The 20,889-nt window shown below is 35.8% G+C and overlaps 2 protein-coding genes and 2 long non-coding RNA genes across 4 annotated transcripts in view; 2 read left to right on the top strand and 2 right to left on the bottom strand.

Annotated features, from left to right (window-relative positions):
* The first annotated feature begins 1,292 nt into the window (after nucleotides 1-1,292).
* LOC116029226 lies at nucleotides 1,293-5,977 on the top strand. The gene is made up of 3 exons (XR_004100278.1): nucleotides 1,293-1,747; nucleotides 1,819-2,101; nucleotides 5,625-5,977. It is a non-coding gene; the product is annotated as an uncharacterized LOC116029226 (long non-coding RNA).
* On the bottom strand, nucleotides 2,188-8,109 carry LOC116029225 (ABC transporter B family member 1-like). The gene is made up of 10 exons (XM_031271135.1): nucleotides 7,607-8,109; nucleotides 7,447-7,501; nucleotides 7,177-7,352; nucleotides 6,887-7,087; nucleotides 6,398-6,657; nucleotides 5,987-6,303; nucleotides 5,668-5,891; nucleotides 4,531-4,904; nucleotides 3,741-4,455; nucleotides 2,188-3,654 (listed from the first exon to the last, which is right to left on the bottom strand). Exons 1-10 carry the CDS (start codon nucleotides 8,021-8,023, stop codon nucleotides 2,383-2,385), a joined length of 4,011 nt encoding a protein of 1,336 aa, XP_031126995.1. The 5' UTR covers nucleotides 8,024-8,109; the 3' UTR covers nucleotides 2,188-2,382.
* Nucleotides 4,360-5,214, top strand: LOC116029227. Its single transcript, XR_004100279.1, has 2 exons — nucleotides 4,360-4,465; nucleotides 4,674-5,214. It is a non-coding gene; the product is annotated as an uncharacterized LOC116029227 (long non-coding RNA).
* Nucleotides 8,110-17,284: 9,175 nt separating the features above from the next.
* LOC116029372 (DNA-directed RNA polymerase I subunit 2) overlaps nucleotides 17,285-20,889 on the bottom strand; it is a 16,789-nt gene continuing 13,184 nt past the window's right edge. Inside the window, exons 20-27 of the mRNA XM_031271350.1 lie at nucleotides 20,724-20,798; nucleotides 20,340-20,443; nucleotides 20,188-20,263; nucleotides 19,852-19,980; nucleotides 19,628-19,768; nucleotides 19,289-19,501; nucleotides 18,365-18,610; nucleotides 17,285-18,039 (exon numbers count right to left, since the gene is read on the bottom strand). Of these exons, the coding sequence (XP_031127210.1) occupies nucleotides 17,626-18,039; nucleotides 18,365-18,610; nucleotides 19,289-19,501; nucleotides 19,628-19,768; nucleotides 19,852-19,980; nucleotides 20,188-20,263; nucleotides 20,340-20,443; nucleotides 20,724-20,798 (1,398 nt within the window). The 3' untranslated portion in view covers nucleotides 17,285-17,625. The remainder of the gene's footprint in view (nucleotides 18,040-18,364; nucleotides 18,611-19,288; nucleotides 19,502-19,627; nucleotides 19,769-19,851; nucleotides 19,981-20,187; nucleotides 20,264-20,339; nucleotides 20,444-20,723; nucleotides 20,799-20,889) is intronic.

The raw sequence follows: 20,889 nt of genomic DNA, 5'->3' as shown, positions 1-20,889 counted from the left end.
TGAGATATATGACTGAAATACTCAAGAGGTCGAGAATGGAACACTGCAAACCAATCTCAACTCCGATTCCAATTAATAACAAGCTGAGTGTAATGATCACGCCTCAACCACATGAGAATCTTACACAACATTGCAACTTGTTAGAGCAATTTAGTACTTAACTATCACTCGTCCAAATATTTCTTTTGTAGTCAACAAACCTTGTCAATCCATGTATTCTCCCAAACTGAGCATTGGGTAGCACTCAAACGAGTTCTAAGGTATGTCAAATGGACCTAAACTATGACCTACATTTGATAAAATCTAACTTTGATGATATTCATACTTTCTCAGACTCTAATTAGGTGAGATGTCCAAATGACCAAAAATCTACTAGTGGTTTTGTTGTCTTCATCATTGGTAAAAATCTAATCTCCTGAGCTTGTTGCAAACAAAAGATAACGACTAGATCCTCAAGAAGCAGAAAACAAGGCCATAGCGGATGTCTTAATAAAAGTAACATGGCTAGTCGCTTCATTCGTGAACTTGGACTCACAATAGCAAAACCACCTTGACTCTGGTGTGACAATCTTGAGAGTACTTATCTGTTTGTGAAACTATCAATCCTGTTTTTCATGTTCGAACCAAACATGTAAAAATAGACTGTCATTTTGTTCGTAACAAAGTAGCTTCAAAGGAACTGCAAGTGAACTACATCTTTACAAAAGGACCAACTTGCAGACATTTTCAACAAACCACTCACTGACTCACATCTAAGAGACAAGCTCAATGTTCTCTCTAGAGAACTTTACGCTTGAGAAACGTATTAGGACTCTATATTTTATGAGTTTCAAAATTCCTTTTTCTTTTCCGTGTATTATTGTAACTCTTCCTTTCACCAATTTTGCTCTAACTATGATTAATTCTTGTACCTTTATATATACGTCTCACCATTTACTTTGTTTATTTGATTTATCAATAATAAAACATTATATTTTACAAATATTATTGTTCTCATCCTTCAAATCATCCGGAGGCTTATCTATCCCAGCAGTAGTCCCCCAAATGCATTATCACTTTGTCCTCTAGAAAGACTAAAAAGTGCCCCATTTTAATAGATAAGAGTCTAATCTGATTGAAATATGATAATCCAATAATAAATACGATAATTTTTTTATTGGTTTTGGGAAGCTAAGTAAGATTTGGAGGTGTTGTGGCTTTGTTTGATAGCAATTAGGTGTGGGCTTGAAGAAGCCACGTAGATAACAGAACAGCTTTGGTTATTGATTGAATTGAAGCATGAAGAAGCGAGTGGATGTTGTGTCTGTCGCTCGATCCACCACCCTACCATTATCTCCATCTGTAAACCACCGAGTGGTTCAATGGCCACCAACCATTTCCTCACATACCCTCCACACTCTTCTTCTATATTCCCAAATATATATAATACTGTTCACGTGCTTCTGATTCAACACTGAAAACTACATGCCATGCATGGCCATATGGCACAGATTCTTTAAACAATACAAAACTATATATTCAGCTGTTTATTTGGCTATATATATGCGTGTCCGTGTTTTCACTAATGCATGGGGTGGCAGTAGTGACAGTTCAACTTTGGAAAAGATGTCTGATCTGAGAGTGTGCACTGGGTAAACCCTGCTTTGTGATCTTAGCCAGCAAAAAATATAAACCAGCCTGGATTGCTCGAAGCTGATCAGCTCAAACTAAGAAGGCCAATAGGCTGGTCTGGTTGGGAGTCAAACTTGTAAGAAAAGATATATTTATTTACACAATAATGGGCTTTGGCTTCAATATATTCCCAATCTTTGTATGCAGATTCATAGATGGAGCATGGAGGTGGACTAAAGATGTGTGTGTTTTATTTGCATTTGCACCTGCACCTCCTTATTCCCAGCCATTTTGCTCTTTAGGGTCATCATCCTTTTTACAGAGCTAGAAGCTGAGAGAGAGACTAGTAGATAGATCAGTCTGCAGGGCAGGGAGGTGCAAGTGCAAATGCAGACAAAACCCCACATCAATATGTCCATCTGGTATATATACTCGCAAGCACAAGATTCATCTTCCATGATGTGATGATGGTGGTAATGTTCTTGGCCTGGTAAGACTGCTTAACATGTTTAACATTATATTCCAATTCAATGCAGCTAGCAATGTGTATATCATGTAAGATTTCTGTGTTATCAATTGCTGTGTGTGTCTTCATTTTAATGGAGTAGTGAAGTGAAAACATAAATTAGAATATTAGATTAATGAACAGGCTGCTATATACTATACTTGCTAGATTTACCAAGAAAGTGAACACAAGAGTGGAATCCCAAAAAAAAAAAAAATTACTAAGGCGTATGAGAGGTATACGTACTCATATCTTGTGGACTTGCATTAGTCTTCTCTGCTGGGGCCTGAAGAAGTTGAGCTTGCCATATTCAAGGCTTGCCCCCCGTGTGAGAATCGTTGTAACTGTATCATACGAGCATAAACCCCGTCGGGGTGGTGTTTCAAGAGATGGGAGTGAGAGCCCTGCTCTGCTACTTTCCCGTCGTCTATGACAGCAATGGAATGTGCATTTCTGATTGTGGATAGCCTATGTGCAACCACGATTGTCGTTTTTCCTGCACAGGCCCGCTCCAGAGCCTCTTGCACACACCGTTCTGACTCTGCATCGAGGGCGCTCGTGGCCTCATCGAGCAGCATCACCTCTGCTTTCCTTAAGAAGGCTCTGGCAACAGCAATTCTTTGCTTCTGCCCTCCTGAGAGTTGGGCTCCTCTTTCCCCAACAAAGGTCTTGTACCCATCAGGCAATGCGGATACGAATTTGTGAGCATTTGCTAAGGTAGCTGCTTCGATGATCTCGGCTTCTGTTGCTGATTCGTGCCCGTAAGCAATGTTTTCATATATGGTTGCAGCAAAGAGGCAGGGCTCTTGTGGAACCACGGAAATGTGGCGCCTCAAAGACATCAGATTGTATTTTCTGATGTCTTTGCCATCAACCGTGACTCGTCCAGATGTTGGCTCATAAAATCTCTGTATAAGTGCAATTACTGAGCTTTTCCCACACCCACTAGGGCCAACAAGAGCAAGAGTTTTGCCAGCTCTAGCCCGGAGGTTCAAGTCCTTGAAAATTAGAACATCAGGCCGAGAGGGATAGGAGAAGTCTACATGCTTGAACTCAACCTCCCCGCGAAGCTTTTCAGGGACAGGGGTGGCATCTGTATCGTCGGGCTCAATTTCAGTTTTCCTGTCAAGGAGGTCAAAAACTGACCTCATTGCCTGGCCACCCTTTATGAAGTCAGGGGCTAGAGTCAGTGTTTCGGCTGCCCCATTGGCAGACACCATGAGGACCATGAAAACGCGGATTGTCTTGGAGAAGTCCGAGATTTGGTGCTTGACAAGCCAGGAGGCATACCAAAGACCGACAGCGTAGGAAGCATAGAGCAAGAATTGGGCTATTCCATATCCAATTCCAGCAATTTGTCCCTTCCAGAAGCATCGTCTTAGTGGAGGGTTGAGGTTTGCAGTGAAAAGACTGACAATTTTTGTTTCTGAATTAAACGCAGCAACGGTTCTTACATTTGCAACAGCTTCTCCAGCCAGCTGTGTGCCTTTGGCATGAGCAGCTTCAAGATCTCCAGAGAATCCTTTCATGAACATTTTCTGTAGAGAATTGAAGAGATGGTAAAAAAACTAAAAGAAAACGTGGATATAAACACGCTGATTTGACTGTATTGTTTCATACCAACCTGCAAAACCGTTGCAGCAACGACAACCGGGAAAACTGCAATTAACACAAGGGCTAGGCGCCACTGCAACACAAACCCCGCAGTGCATGCAACCAGCATGAGAGCTGAGTTCTGCATAATTACTGAGATTCGGTCACCAATGGCCGATCTGACATTGTTTGCATCCAGAGAAAGCCTCGCTGCAATCTTGGAACTTTCGTTTTCTTCCTGATCAAACCAAGCCATTTCATTTTTCAGCACTGCTGTCAGCATTTGCTCCCTTACCCTTTTGGTCAAGTTCTCTCCCACGACGTCCCAGAATAAATGTTGTAGCGTGTTGAAAATGAGAGCAGCAGACGAGACGCCAATTAAAAGATAACAATACTTTGCGATTTCTCTGCTCATGTAGGCGTGGTCTGGGTTGTAGTAGACACTAAGAACAGCACTCAGGACATAGGCAAAGAAGGCACTAAGAGAACCACAGATGAGAGACCCTATGGAACCAATGAAAGCATAACCCCACTCAGGAGAGTTCATTTTTGCAAGCCGCCAAAAAGAACTCGCTTGCTCCTTGAATGCAAGTTTTTCCTGTCTATAATTAGGATAGGCAACATCTAGCGAGAGGCTAAAGTCAGAGGTAGAGAAGTCAGACAAACGGCGAGAATATGGTGATCGCCCGTAGGAAGAGTTTCTGGTTATTATCGGAGAACTCACAGAGTTTCTGGCACTGGAAGGCCTGCAAGCAAGTAAGCAACAGCATTTAAGCCACAGGTCATAGGACATTCACAAAAGATTTTCTCGCAAAACATACCTTGCACTACTCTTTCTGGCATTATTCATGATTGTTTCGTGAGCTGCTTCTTGCATTTTGATAAGTTTTGCATATACTCCATGCTCTCCTTTGCCAATCAGCTCATCATGCGTTCCAATTTCATATACACTACCTTGCTGCAGAACCACCACAAGGTCAGCTTTTCGGATGGTAGATAGCCGATGGGCAATGACAAGTGTTGTTCTTCCTATCATGAATCTGTCCAGAGCCTCTTGCACTAGCTTTTCTGACTCCGAATCCAATGCACTCGTTGCCTCATCCAAAAGAAGGATCACCGGGTTCTTAAGCATTGCCCTTGCTATAGCTATTCTCTGCTTCTGTCCTCCCGATAACTGTAACCCCCTCTCTCCTACCTGCAATTTTCATTTAACAGCTCACTTTCTGTTGGTCCAGTTAAGAGTCGTTTCACGAGATCATCATGATGCATCTCAGCGTTTTATGAGCAAATTGATACAAATCTTTGATGTCTGTTGTGGACTTGTTCTCGATTTTAGGTTTGAATGAAACTAAGCATATGCACTGTTGACAGAAACCAATCAACCATTTTACCCTATTCTTTAACGCATTGACTTCTTTAACTATAACAACAACTACAACAATAATAATAATTTGTCTTGTGTGTTGACTAAACAAGCCACTTAGCCATTAATGTAACTAGGAAAACACATCTCTCTAAATGGTCGATGGAGTTATCTTATGCATCAAAAAAGGACTTGTTGGAGCTTTCAAATGTCTTGAGTAGTTGAGTAGCATGACATTATAGATTATAGTATTACACCTTGGTCCCCTCTACTTATATAATCAGATTTTGGTATGGTCCTACCAGGACCACTGATCTTTGGCTAGAGAAAGCAATTCTTAATTGATCTTATGTGTGCTATTATAACAAGCCTATCCAGAATAGATACCGGGGACCAATAGCCAGTACCACAGTTAACTCAGGAGTCAAATATAGGGGAAAATAATATAGTAGATCTAAGTTATTAATAAATTGCAGTCAGCTTTGTTGACAACTTGAGTTCTTCTATATCTTTAAGTTTAGCATCATTGAATCACACATTGCGTAATTGCAGTTTGACCATATAATGTTAAAGCATGTGCTCCATATTCACTGACCTGAGTATCAAAGCCATCAGGAAGCTTGATTATGAAAGAATAGGCATTGGCAACCCGAGCAGCGGCTTCAACCTCGGCATCACTAGCACCGGGCCTACCCAACAGTATGTTTTCTTTGATTGTGGTGGCAAAGAGTGCTGGCTCTTGGCTTACTAGCCCGATTTGCTGTCTCAGCCATCTCAGCTTTAGCGTCTTTATATCATGCCCATCTAGCAGAACTTGTCCTGCAGACCAAATATTCATTAACGCGGATTTTCATTGCTCTTATATAGCATTCATGAGTGAATAAAGAGGTCTGTTGTTTAGTGTAGATTGCTACCTGAGGTGGGGTCATAAAATCTCTCAATAAGAGAGACCACAGTGCTTTTTCCAGAGCCACTGCTTCCAACCAGGGCTATCGTCTTCCCAGCAGGAACCGTGAGGGAGAAATTGTTCAGAATTTGAATATCTGGCCTTGAAGGGTATGAGAAATCTACATTCTTTAGCTCCAATTGTCCAGTAACAGAGTCTAATTCCAAACCCGTTTCGCTGTTTCTGTCAACACTTGGCTTGTGATCTATTATGCGGAAAATTTTTGCAGCTGCAACTCTAGCCTTTGCAAATGCTGCCATACTTGGTGCTGATTGACCTAATCCTCTGATAATCAAACAGAGAGTAATGGAAAAAAAAATTAGGAAAAATTCAAGAATTTCACATGATTTGAGGAGAGTCATTATTCACTAACACTTACATTCCACCAAGCATGACAGCAAAAGTTGTGGCTATTGCAAGTCCTCCATTGGTTAAATGGTGCCTAACCAAATAGCCTCCATACCACAGCAAAAGGGCATAGCAACAGAAAACAGTGAAATATGTAGCTCCCAGTCCCAGACCTTTGCAAAACCCAACCTTGTATCCAATCTTCTGAGTAACCTTCAGTGCTGCAGAGTAGGCCTGCAATGCTCTTGACTCGCCAACAAACGCCAGCACGGTTCGAATTTGAACTACAGTCTGCAGTTTTTTCCCAAATTCAGCAATTTATATATATATTATTTACAAGGTAGTATCTGTTCTATATTTTTCCAGTTTTTTTCCGCCCAAAGAATCAAAGCCCCACCACTTGGGTTCGATCCTGTGACCACCAATTTAGAATGGTAACAGTGGTGTCATCACACTACATAATAGTTGGCCAGCAATTTATAATTAAAAAAAGAAGAGTGGAATTGTTTCTGGTTCTCACCTGCTCAACAATGTTCCCTGCTTTTGACAGGGCTTCTTGGCTCTTCCCAGAGAGCTTGGCTAAGGTCATGGTGTGAATTGCCCCAATCACAACTATGAGAGGAACCACACCAAGAGTGGCCAAAGCCAATTGCCATGCTGCTGTGAACCCAACCACAAACCCAGACACAAATGTTGCCATATAGTGAATGAAATTCCCCAACTGCACAGAAACACAAAGAAATGGTAATCAAAGCCCCAAGAAAGAATGAAAAATGGTTTTCCTTTAGAAGTCTTAGTCTTAGTCTTCACCTTCTCACTAATGGCATCTTGGACCAGCACTGCTTCAGTGTTGATGGCAAAAACAACATCTGAGGTGCGCACCTCAGTATCAAAATATTGAATGTCTTGGTTGAGAGCAGCCTCCAAGTACTTTATCCTCATTTTGGTTGACTGTCTCTCCCCAGTCCACATCCAGCATGAAATCTCTGAAACCATTATTCAAACTTCCAAATTCAATCAAGAAACCAGACACAAAACACCATTCTAAAGTATAAAGCCTCAATCTTGATGAATTTTTACCTGCCCATGAAGATGCCCATATTGCAGCTCCCACTACAAGGAAGTAATATGCATACTGCAAGATAGAAACAAGCAGAGCAGAAAAAAGACTCAAACTTTTTTGGGTCCTTTTAAATCATCAAATTAAAGATAGTGAGAGGCGGAAGTAAATTAGAAATACCTTCAAAACTTCTTGAGTCATTTTATCAACATCGTTAGCATAAGAGCCAAAAGAATTAACAAGATCTGCAAAGAATCTAAGGAACAGTGGCAAAGAAAAACCATGAATAAAGGCACCCAGACTTCCAATTCCCATTAGAACATAGTCCAAACCATCTGCGAATCTGAAGAGCTCCCTGAAGGCAACAGTGGGAGGAGGAGAGGTGGGCTTCTCTCCACTCTCAGAACCCTCCATTGTTTCTTCTACTCTCTCTGGGGCTTCTTGAGGTGATAGTGTAGTGGAAGTAGTTAGTGTTGTTGTAGGGAAAGAGGGATTATTGAGGGATTTAAAAGAGGAATCTTCTAATGGCAGTGCTGACGCAAGAAGCAGCTCAGGGCCTTGCATGTCAAACCATTTCCACTCCTCATTAGTCTTCATTTCCTCGCTGTCCGTTGAGATCGCTTTCCTATTTCTGCAAAACCAATGCGCTTGTTTTTCAACACTCTGTCACTCCACTAATTACCTCTCTCTCTCTCTCTCTCTCTCTCTCTCTCTCTCTCTCTCTCTCTCTCTCTCATGCTTTATTCCACAATTCTACAGTCTACACTTTTTGGGATAATTTCACTTGGACCCTCATCTTTTTTTGGTACTAGATATTAGCTCCCACTTTCTTTTCAAATTCAACTTTAGTCCCATGAGCTTTATATTTTAGTTTCAATTTAGTCCACACTCCCTAATATCCATTCTTCCCCTTGCCATTTCTTCCAATAAAATAGAGAATAAACAAGCCCGATGCCAAGCAACTTGGGCTCAGATGGTATTTCTTTAGTTTTTTTTAGGGAAGGTCACAGAATTGAATTCCGATAGTGAGTAATGGGTATTAACGACAAATTATACCATGGACCAAGGTTTGTATATGTCAGCAATTACAATATAATATGAATCATGATCCATAGGATATTGACTCTTTGAACTACCTGATCTATGGGGTATTGATTTTTTGGATTGCAACTGATATAAAAATATAATAAAAATATAGAACATATACTACATTATAATTGAAACAACACTTTAAAAAAAATAAAAAATCTTTAGGCTAAGCATCATTGTCAAAAACCTTAGGGAGTCCTAGTGAAACGTTCCTATTTTTATTTTTATTACTTTTTGCTCTTTTACTTTGTTCTATTTACCTTTATACTATATCACAATAATTTTGCCAAATAGCATAACGTGCATAAATAGAATCCTAATTAATTAGATATGGTTTTGAATTTTTTTTGGAACAAAGAAAATTTTAAGAATACGAGTTTAAAATAAGAGTTGGATATATAAAAATAGTATATGTTCTATATTTTCTGGATCTTCTTCAACTCAAAAAATCATTGCCCATATCATTTGGAGGTTCGATCATATGACCACCCAATTTGAATGATAATAGATGTGTCATCTATTTACACTCTATTTTCATTTTTTTTTAAAAAGCAAGTAAACAAATTAAACAAACAACCTGACATGTTTTTTTTTTTTTTTTTTGTGAAACCGCCCGTCCAAGGTGGGCATTAGTTGATATTTTAAACCTAGCCCCCTGGCATTAGTAGAAAAGAGCCCCAACATGTTCTCAGGTGAGTCCTCTAAAACCGTTGTACCACAGTCTTAAACCTGACCAAAATTTGCAAGAAAATCTTTGTCTTCCCTCAGCACATGCGTGAAAGTCACATCTTCAAACCCTGAAGCTAGATACTTACAATCAGTCATGAACGTAATGATAAAATCACTAACCTCTCGTAGTTCTCACTCATCATCTTAATCACGGTTTCCGAGTCTAATTCCACAATCAATCTTCGATTCTTCGGAATCCCCTCTCCATACCAAGCCGACACGTTAAACACTTACGAAATACCTCCATAATACCGTTACATCTGCTATAGTAAAATTTTCTTCAAATTTCATTCCATCCGATGTTACTACGGTAAATTCCAGTAATGATTATGCAACAGAAAAAGCAGCGAAGAAGCAATCAAATATCCACTACATTCTGTCCAAAATCCCCTAAGCTTGCTGTTTAAGCTTTAATTTTGTCAGTTAATAACACCTCATACTTCCACCAAAATTCGTTTTTGCTCTTTACACTGTTAAGTCAGTCCATCATCCAATTAAAATACAAAATAAAGTTAAAATTAATTAAACCCAAATTTGTCAGATAAAAAATCTGCAGCTTTGTATTTTTTGGGTGTAAAAAAAGAGTAAAGTGGAGTTGGGGATCTGAGTTGGTCTGCAAATTCTTTCAGGTTGTTTGTGTCAGATCATCATCATATGTTATAAAAATGTACCCCCAAAAAAACAAAAAAGAAGAAACTTTTAACATAATACTGGACTTCTCTTTTGTTATTCCAAATGCCACTCAAACCAACTTATTTCCTTTTATATTTTTCTTACAATTTTTGAAGTCTGTATTTTATAATAGTTAATATAATTTTTTTTAAATGTATAAGTCTTAATTGTGTAGTATTAAATTAAATAATACAAAAAATTGAACATAAAGTAAGACAGGTACACTTACAACACTAAATTACACAAATAAACTCTTAAATAATTCACAAATATGTGATGAGATTTTATTTTTATTAATAATATGATAGTGAGGACCAAACCCATAAGCTAAATATTATGGACGTTGGTCTTCAACTAAATTACTTTAGATCATTCTCAAAAGTGGGATTTTTTATATATAGTTTTTTCAAGTCAATTAGGAGTGGAGAAATAGAGGGAAAAATTAGTGTTAAAAAAATTATGATTTGCGCGTCTGTTAGGCGCAACTGGTGCGCAAAACGCACACCAGCTCGAGTATATATATATATTTTAAATTTTGTGAGGCCCACAAAAAAATAAGTCCTCTTGGAAGTGTGTTTTCTTCCTCTTTCTTCCTCCATCTCTTCTCCAAGCCATTGCCTCTCTCCACCAAAAAAAAAAAAAAAAACCTTGCAAGGGTTGCTCTTAGGTCACCTATGCAAACTTGTATGGTATAATGTCATGTCTTATTAAATTAGTTAAATAAGTTAATTTCATTTTTGGTCCTAGATCTATAGGTGACAATCCATTTTTAATTATTCTTTATCATAACATCCTGCTTTGATTATAGTATTTTATGGCATGATCATTTTTTGTCAATAAAATCGTTAAAATGTCATTAAATACAAGGATATTTTGATCATTTTTGTACAAAGTGAGTTGATATGCTATATTTTTATTTTTATTTTTTTAAAAAAGCATAACTAAAGACCTAAATGTTATTGTATTTTACAAAATTTAAACTATTTTGTTGATGGAGAATAAAAATGGTCATGTCACAATAATACTAGAACTAAATGGGATATTTTAAAAAGAAAAGATTAAAACTGAATTGTCAACTATAAATTTAAGATAACAATAAAATTAACTCTAGTTAAATTATGAAAAAGTAATAACATGAATGATCAATATATTTATTAACAGTAAATGAAGTCAGATGTAAAAAGTTTAATGCAAAAATGAAGAGAATTAATTCTTTTTTAAAAAAAATAATTTAACAATTTAATAATCATATGAGGTAAAATTGATATGAGTTGTTTGAAATATTATACTCCGATTTCTAATATTAAAAATATATATATATTATACTCCGTAGTGTTTTGGTGAAGTGAGTTTGCAGGCTTTTTCTTCAGAATCTGCAACAGAACGTTACTTTAGATCCGGTACTCACGCCCAATTGTCGCTGTCCTTTTAAGGATTTCTGTCGCATTACCTAATCCCCATTTTTTCCTAAAAGCCAAACACACCCTCACCTTAATTCACCAACTAGTACAGACTCACAAGCTTAATTTGGGGAACACAGAATGGGAGTTAGTCAAAAAGGGTGCCCAATTTTCCATCTCTCTCTCAATTACAGCTCATAATTACCTTTCTTTATATATATATATATATATATATATATATATATATATATAGGGTCATGTTCAGGTGTGGTCGTGCTCTCCCATGCGGCCGTGCGGTTCACACCACTCAATGTTACGAAATACACCACTCAATTTAAGAAACACACCACACAAATATGCACTGTGGTGTGTTTCTTAATATTGTGGTCTGTTTCATTGTTTTTCATTGTGGTGTGTTTCTTAACATTGAGTGGTGTATTTCGTATTATTGAGTGGTGTGTGACCGCACGGTCGCACGGGAGAGCACGGCCGCATTTGAATCAAAATCTATATATATATATATATTAAAAGAGCCATTTCTATTTTTGGTCTTACTGTTATTGGAGCATTGTCAATTTTAGTCCACTTCATTAATTTTTACCACATTGTTACCAATCTTATTTAGTCATTGCCACTTTTAGTCCACCGTTAAAATTTTCGTCAAATTGTCGTCCAAAATCGGGGTATTTTTGGTATTTTCATGCTTTGGTTATCTCCTTGACCTTTTGCAATGGTTTTCTTTATACATTTTCATCCATTGAAGAGGTCTGGCGAAAGCCATGTGAGCCACATTACAAAGTCATGGCTTTCGCCGGACCTCTTTATTGGATGAAAATCTGTAAGGAAAACCACTACAAAGGGTAAAAGAGATGATCAAAGCATGAAAAGTTCAAAATACACCTGTTTTGGACGGTTATTTGACGAAAATTTTAACGGTGGACTAAAAGTGGCAAGACTAAATAAGACTGGCCGCAATGTGGTAAAAATTAATGAAGTGGACTAAAATTGACAATGCCCCAATAACAGCAGGACAAAAAATGGAAATGACTCATATATATAAACTAAAAATATGTGTTCATTACATTACGCAACACTACAAAGTGTGATCGATAACACATAGAAGTGCACTCAAACTACAACTCTTGAAGTATATCATAGGGAACTTCAAAATGTACTAGATTATGTGTAAAGGTGACACGTTGACGGTAGCACTTTGTAATATTGCCCAACACACTCAAAATTTGTAATAATTACCAAATTGTAATTGCAGTTTTCCTTTTGCTTCAAAGTCATTGATTCTCACATGAACATGTTCGCGCTCGTGCACACATATATATTTTGATGTTACATATACTAAATTATATAAATCTTATATGACTTTATTTGGTCCACACATGTTTGAGTTATTGATGGTTTGGTTTGATTTGAAACAAACATGTCTATTTGGTTTGAATTTTGGTTTAAGAGGTGGTTTGAACAAAAGTGTTTCAAAAATTATACAAAATAATTTTGGAGAAAATTTGTAATTTTCATCCATAAGTTATACAATAATTGTAGAATTCATTCCTAATTATAGGTCATACTCACTTTTTGTCCCTAAGCTATCATCTGTGTTGCACTTTTCATCTCTTTACTAACAAAATATTATGGACGACATTTACAACATTAGTATAGCTTAAGGATGAAAAGTGAGCACGAAAATTAATAAAATGACAAAAAGTGCAACGCCAATGATAGGTAGGAACGAAAAATAAGCACGACTAACAATTATTGACGAATTCTACAATTATCATATAACTTAGAAACGAAAGTATAATTTTTCCGAATCGAATTCTAATTCTAACTACAATAGACTAGATTTATATCAAATGATAAAAATGTTAGTAAGAATGTGGAGGATATTAAAAATTTTAAGGGATTAAACAAACAAAGACCATTCAAATGGCCACAAACTGTTGAAAAGAGAGGCATGTGATGTTAATTTATTGTTTTGCTTGGGAGGTGACTTGACTTTATTTTAAGACACTTGAATAATAAGGTACTAATAAAACTCTTCATCTAATTATATCACTTCTTAACCTAACTACTGAGTGATTGATCATTTCAAATTTTTTTCCTTTGTTTATGGCCTGAAACAAAATACAGATTGAAGCCCAATCATGAAAAGTTTCAAAAAGGAAACAGCTGATTGTTCACCTAACTTTGAATCTCAATTTTTGACCTTTCTAATTTCTTTGAGTTGATTTTTATTTGTTAATAGACTTTTTGACCTAACATCAACCAAGCATTTGCCTGAATATATTGACTGTTATGCTAGAGATATTTTAGTTATATGACAAGCGCAAGGACGACTTGCATTTTTCGTATTTTACGTTAAAAATAATTTTAAGAAATAGACGAAACTCCTTTCAGGTTTGCGTTTCTGATAACAATCGCAAGTTCCAAAAATCTTTTGCCTAAAAATATTCAAGTTTTAAAAGTTGTCCATCTTTGTTCACTCCACTGTTGGTTTTTGCTCATTCAAGTCAATAACCTGCATTTGTAACATCTTGTACACAACCTTTTCTTAAGAGGTTTTATTTTATAAATTATATCATGGATCAAGGTCTACCTTACATTATAGATTCGGGTTCAAAAATAACTTTCAAATTATATACTTACAGTTGACACATTTTGTACCAGTAATTAACAGTTTCTATACATGTAAACAAATTGAAAACGCATAACGTGATTACAAACACATAACATGATAATTACAGACACAAACGGTTAGCTACCGGTACATAATATGTTAATTGCAGACACATAACATGTTAACTAACATTTTATGTGTCTACAATTAACATATTTTGTACCTGCAACTAACAATTTATGTATTACCATGTTATGTGCCTTCAATTATTTACAAGCACAAAAACTGTTAATTGCATAAACAGAACGTATTATCTACAAGTATCGAAATTTTGGACCAAGATTCACAATGTAATATAAAATATGGTCCATAGTATAACAATTGATTTTATTTATAGACCTTTCCATAGGGTGTCAATTAACAAGATTTGATTTCAAATGAGAATTTCACACTTTTGAGGCCATAACTATTAAATCAATCCACATTTGATCACTAACTATTAACTTTTTCACATTTGGCACGAAACTTTTAAAACATTGCTACATTTTTATTTTTTTTTTTAGTACAAAACATTGCTACATTTTCTTTTTAATACTACTAACTCTATTACAATGCAGTATCTGTTTATAACTACTTTCTCAACCTATTGAAGCACAAGAGTCAGTATTGACTCCACTGAGGCTCGAACCCGTATAAAGGGAAGGGTTTGATGCCACTAGACTACAAAACATTGCTACATTTAGTTCCTTTGATATGGCCTTTTGTTTCTAATCATTAACAACCAAATAAAGGCACGTGCTATGTAGCCAAAGACCTTGTGGTCTAGTGGCACCTGGTTTACACTCCCACATGAAAGGGAGTGAGTTCAAGTCTCATTGGAGATGACTCTTTCTAAAAAAAAAAAAAAAGAAGGCACGTGCTACGTAGGTTAATAATCTCAAAATACATGGAAAATGATGACTTTACCCTTCAATTTACATTCTGTATCTCATTTATAGAAAAATACACACTCAACGCGTAAAGAAATGTAAATATTACCGGTCCTTTTCAAACATTTTGTGTGGATTTTGTTGTACTTTTAAGAAGAAGAAAAAAGGTGAAAATTATGCTTTGTAGTTAATATAGTTGTAACTTCCATTTTACCAAATAATAATTAGGAAAAGAAACAATAATGATTTTAATAATTTATCAAGTGTAAAATGGGAAAATTATTATGTGGGCCATAACAAAATATACATTTTTAATATACTAAAAGTATATTATTCGTGTACTGAATGTATATTATATAAAATAATGTACATTTTTAATATGCTAAAAGTACATTATTTGTATATTGAATGTACATTATTTGATAGTATAGTTCACACAGCTGTGTGAATAATGGCTCACACAATAATGATTGGTAAAATGGTTGGCATATTGCAACCTAGAAAATGGTCACTAAAAGATGTTCAATATTATATCAACAACTTTGCTGATTCTGAGATCAAGACTGCATTTTAAGATCAATTGTTTGTGATAATATATATGTATATGCGCACCTAAAAGGTAATTAATAGGTTAAGAAAGGCAACGTCATAATAAATGAGTGATTAGTTGGTGCTAACGTGCATGCATATTATCCTTTATTCGATCGAGTTGTAGTGGGAATCCCATTGCGAAGAATGAATCCGACAAAAAGACCATACATTTTTTTTCTTTTTCTTTTAGCACATTCTGAACGGTTCTTATAATTTACGTTTCAAATATAGTGGTTTCCAGAAAATGGATGCTGGCATACGTTTCTTATTTCCAACTTTTTTCATCAATCACCAAAGCATATGGCCATATGATTAGGAATCACTTAACCATCTTTTTATAATAATAATAATAATAATAATTATTATTATTATTATTATTATTATTATACAATAATTTACACTTGTATGGCGTTTGGCATGTTACTAGAAGAGAATATAACTGGAACTGGAGTTTCCTCTTTGATTAGGTTTAGTCTAAACCGAAAGCTGAAAAGCTAGTAGCTAATAAACCAACTAATTGAAATTACAATGTTTGGTAAAATTAATTATTAAATTAATTAATAAATGTAATATATATATATATATATATATATATATATATATATATATATATATATATATAAAAGAATGAATTAAGATATTATAATTTTGATTAATAAAAAGTAATTGATGTCATGCTTATAAATTAATTAAGAAAAAAAAAAAAGTCAGAAACTCACTACAGATAGCATTTCAAAATAAACAATTATTTTAAGATCCCATGTTTTAGCCATAGCTTATAATCCTTATTACCTTATATAAGCTCTACCAAACAAAGAGGCCAAAATCTAATGTTCATGAATAAATATTGCAGTAGCTTTCAATGCACTAATAAATGGTATGAAAATTTTTTGACTGATGTACAAAAAGGTTGATACTACATTACTACCACACTACATATCTCATAATTGAAACTGACATTGCTAAATAACAAAAGGAAAATACAACATGCACCCCCAAATTTACCAATCGTTATACCCTGCATCACAGTGCACATAGCAATGTGCACCACGTACGTAAAACGACATCATTTTGGTGTTAGTGAACGTGGACGCGAACGACATTAGGGAATTCATTATCTATAATACACATAATCATTATTTAGAATACACAGAACGTTTGCCTAAAATACACATAATGTTTGCCCATAATACACAGAATATTGACACAAAATACACAGAAGTGGACGCGGACGCGAATGACTCCAGGGAATTCATTATCTATAATACACATAATCATTATATAGAATACACAGAACGTTTACCTAGAATACACATAACGTTTGCCTAGAATACACAGAATGTTTGCCCAGAATACACAGAATATTGACACAAAATACACAGAACTCATCTTCCTAACATTCGAATGCACAAACACATCACAACATGTGTTAATATCATGAATACACAGAATATTGACACAAAATACACATAACTCATCCTCCTAAACATTCGAATACACAAACACATCACAACATGTGTTAATATCATGAATACACAGAATATTGACACAAAATACACAGAACTCATCTTCCTAACATTCGAATGCACAAACACATCACAAAATGTGTTAATATCATGAATACACAAAATATTGACACAAAATACACAACTCATCCTCCTAAACATTCGAATACACAAACACATCACAACATGTGTTACTAACATGAATACACATAACGGTTGCCTAGAATACACAGAACGGTTGCCTAAAATACACAGAATATTAACAAAAATACAGAAACCAACCGAAACGGGAAACGTAATTTCCAAAAAAATGGAAAATTAGTTTACAATGCTCAAAATGACGTCGTTTAGGTACGTGGTGCACATTGCTATGTGCACCGTGGTGCACGGTATAATTTGCCCAAATTTACTCCATAATCTCAAATGTTTGATATAGTCAACTTTACTTGAACCCACTAAATGAACCTGAACCCACTAAATGAAAATATCTTATCCATGCTTACGACGTCACTAGAGTAGAACTTAGGAGTCCGCATAATAAAACTCATAACAAAATTGTAAATACCAACACCTTTGGCATTTGTGGTATAGAATATAGCAGGTTGCTGCTTTGTTTGTTACTCGGTGAGTACCACCAACGGGGTATTAAGTATCAAGCTCCTGACCCGTTACTCATCTGGAGGTTCATCTTTATGTTCATGGCTGCTAATTCTGCTGCCAAATACTTAAACACATATGGCATTGAGACTGTCTCCATACCTTTACTCGTTTTGCAAGCAACACATACAACCTTCTTGGGATCTCTGGCAGGTGGTAGCCCAGCTATATGACGCATTTCCCGTTTTGGTGGCTGGATGAGTGATGATGTGAGAATGCTTCCACAAATTGAACAAACATCTGCAATATGGTGATCTGAACTTGTATGAAGTCTATCGTGTAACAAATATGCTGCCCCGTGTGCCAAAAGGGAGTCTCGCTCCATTTCTCCGAACCGGATACCTCCACCACGTTTTCTTCCTTTAATTGGCTGTCGGGTGATTTGGTCCACTGTTCCAGTAGACCGCACCTTATTAAAATGAGAACAAAGTCGTCAGTAAGTCATCTGGGTCCAAATATAATGTAACCCACAAAAAATATAGTCATAGCAGCGAATGTCCTTCCCTTCACAAGCTTCAATACTCAAACTCAACACAGAAAATGTGGTACCTTTTTTCCTATTTTGACCACCTCCAATGGTGTTAGTATATGCATTCTATTTGGATAAATAGTTGGTTCTTTAAACAAATATCCATTTAAAACAACAATGTTATACCAAATGGACAAGATCACTGAGAATGAGAAGGTAGAGGGACAAATTAGAAATTAGATTAGAATCTTAAAACAGCATATACCTGAAACTTATCCGAAACCATGTGCCGAAGCCTTTGATAATAAACAGGCCCAATAAATATTTCACATGTCAGCTCTGTCCCATAAACTCCACTATACAGTACCTCTACACCATGGTAATTGAACCCATGAGCTTTCAACAAAGAACCAAGTTCATCAACGAGTGAATCAGATCCAGATTTGCTTTCTCTTTTAACTGAGTTATAAAATGGCGTTGCATCAACAAAATTCCCACGTAAAGCTCCTCCCTATAGAAACATTATGTATATACAAATTGTTCAGCATACAAAAAGTTTAAAAAATATCATCAAATGATGTTATGACGGACTAATTGGAGACTTTAGGGTCACGAGCATGACACAAAAAAGACATGTCAATTCAATATCTTAACCACAACAACAAAAAGGCAGACATACAAGCAAACAAACATACTACACATGCTTGAACAATTGTGCAAAATGCATTTATTTATGCATACCTACATTAGGAAGGGATGATTGTGTAAATGAGAACTGCATAAAAGGCACAAAGTGTGACACTACAATTACAAAACTCTGCAAACTTCATGCATGGTTGGGAAAAAAAAGAAGAAAATACAATAGTAAAATAATCTCTAAACCTAAACTATGTAGAACATGTTATTCTAATCATATTTCCCATGCATTTGAAATTGTCCAAGTTGTCTGCAAAAATTTGCCTATATTTAGTCTTTAGGCACAGAAACATAGGTGCCTGACTAGTGATAGTCTTCTCATTTCAGAATTATAGTGTTTAAAAAAGGCAATTATCTTGTTGAGAGTGCTAATGAATCAAAGGCATAAGTACTTCAGAAATTACATACAGCATTTTCACTGGAAAAAAAAAAAAAAAAAAAAAAAAGGTTTCACTGACGGAAGATAAAACACAAAATTCCATGTCAACTGTACCTTAGCAGCAATTGATTCCAAAAGCATTGCAATAGTCATCCTTGAAGGGAATGCATGAGGATTAATGATTAGATCTGGCCTCATTCCTGTAACACTTGAGAAAGGCATATCAATATCTTGCCAGAGTTGAGAACAAACCCCCTTTTGCCCATGCCTACTGCTAAATTTGTCTCCAATTATAGGATTCCTAGTACGCCGCAACCGTATGTTTGCCTGTCAATAAAGCACGAAAGTTTAACAATGTAAAGCCCACAAAATCCTGGCAAATTGCTCTGTAGAGAATATGATTTTACTAGAAGACAAGAATATCAAATGCGCAAATGTGATTTTGTAACTCACCTTTTGAATATTATTTTTGGTTTTAGTATCAACAGCAACATAGTCAACAACAACAGATTCTGACCCCTTCAATTTGATGCTTTTGGTTTCACTTGTTATCTCATTGTAGACGCTATAATATGGCTCATTAGGATTTATCCTCTGCATTTAAATACTAGGTAAGTATTAATCAATTTCTGTTGATCAGATGAATTCTTGTGAAGCAAACAGAGAAACAGGTTAACCTGGCCAACATATGGAAGTCCATCAGAATCAATCAGGTGATGAGATGACTTCTCAAGATTGCTTCTCCTAAACATTTTCTGAGAACGATCTGACTTGACACTCTGTTCAGCTAAATCAATTGTTTCTGTCTGCAAAGTAGAAAGACAGACACATTCAGAAGCTTAACACAATCAAATGAACATTAGCAGGGGAGACTTGTTTGAACTTTTTCTAGAAAACCATATTCAGGCAGCCAGGCACTGAGATAGGGAGATTGATATTGGGAAAAACATCAAGGCAGTATTGGAAATTCAAAAGGTTCTTATAACTGACAAATTTGAAATGCTATAGAATACCTGGTATACGTGCCCATGGCACATCCCACGGTCAACAGATGATTTATTTAAGACCATAGCATCCTCCATGTCATATCTGCAAATTTGAAAAAAGAACACAGTGATACCAATTCTGTACTAATACATAGGACATCAAATGGTTCAAATCTTACCCAGAATAAGCCAGAACAGCTACAATTGCATTTGTTCCTAAAGGATAGTCATCAATGCAGTATTTTTCATATGCTCTAGTACGTACAATGGGAGTCTGCGGGGTCTGTAAGCATTCATTGTACAACACAAATTATAAACTTCCCATTTTATAAATGAATTTTGTCAACATTTGTGATTCATATAATAACAACAATGAAAATTTCAACGTCTATTTACTTAAATAATGATATTATTTGCTACCATATTGCAAGACCTTTAAAAAAATTTATTTTCAAAGGAATAGAAAGGTAAGCCAAAATATAATTTGAGATAAAGAAAAGGTTATGTTTGATAAACTTATAACACTCTCCAAGAAAGGACTAAGCTCAAAATCCTGAGCAGACCTGAAGGTGGTAGAGCTTTTGATCAGCACGACAGTTTATTGCTTGTGAAGAGAAACCCATGGTTTGTTTCCCCATCTGCCAAGTACAAGAAGTAATACAGGCTGAAATACTAAGCCTTCAGTTTTAACCATAAAATTCTCAAAAAAAAAAAAAAAAAAAAAAAAAA

Source organism: Ipomoea triloba, chromosome 9 (assembly GCF_003576645.1).
Source record: "Ipomoea triloba cultivar NCNSP0323 chromosome 9, ASM357664v1".
In the NCBI taxonomy this organism is placed as follows: domain Eukaryota; kingdom Viridiplantae; phylum Streptophyta; class Magnoliopsida; order Solanales; family Convolvulaceae; genus Ipomoea; species Ipomoea triloba.
The sequence above is the reverse complement of the archived record's forward strand: the minus strand, read 5'-3'. Positions and strand labels throughout refer to the sequence as shown.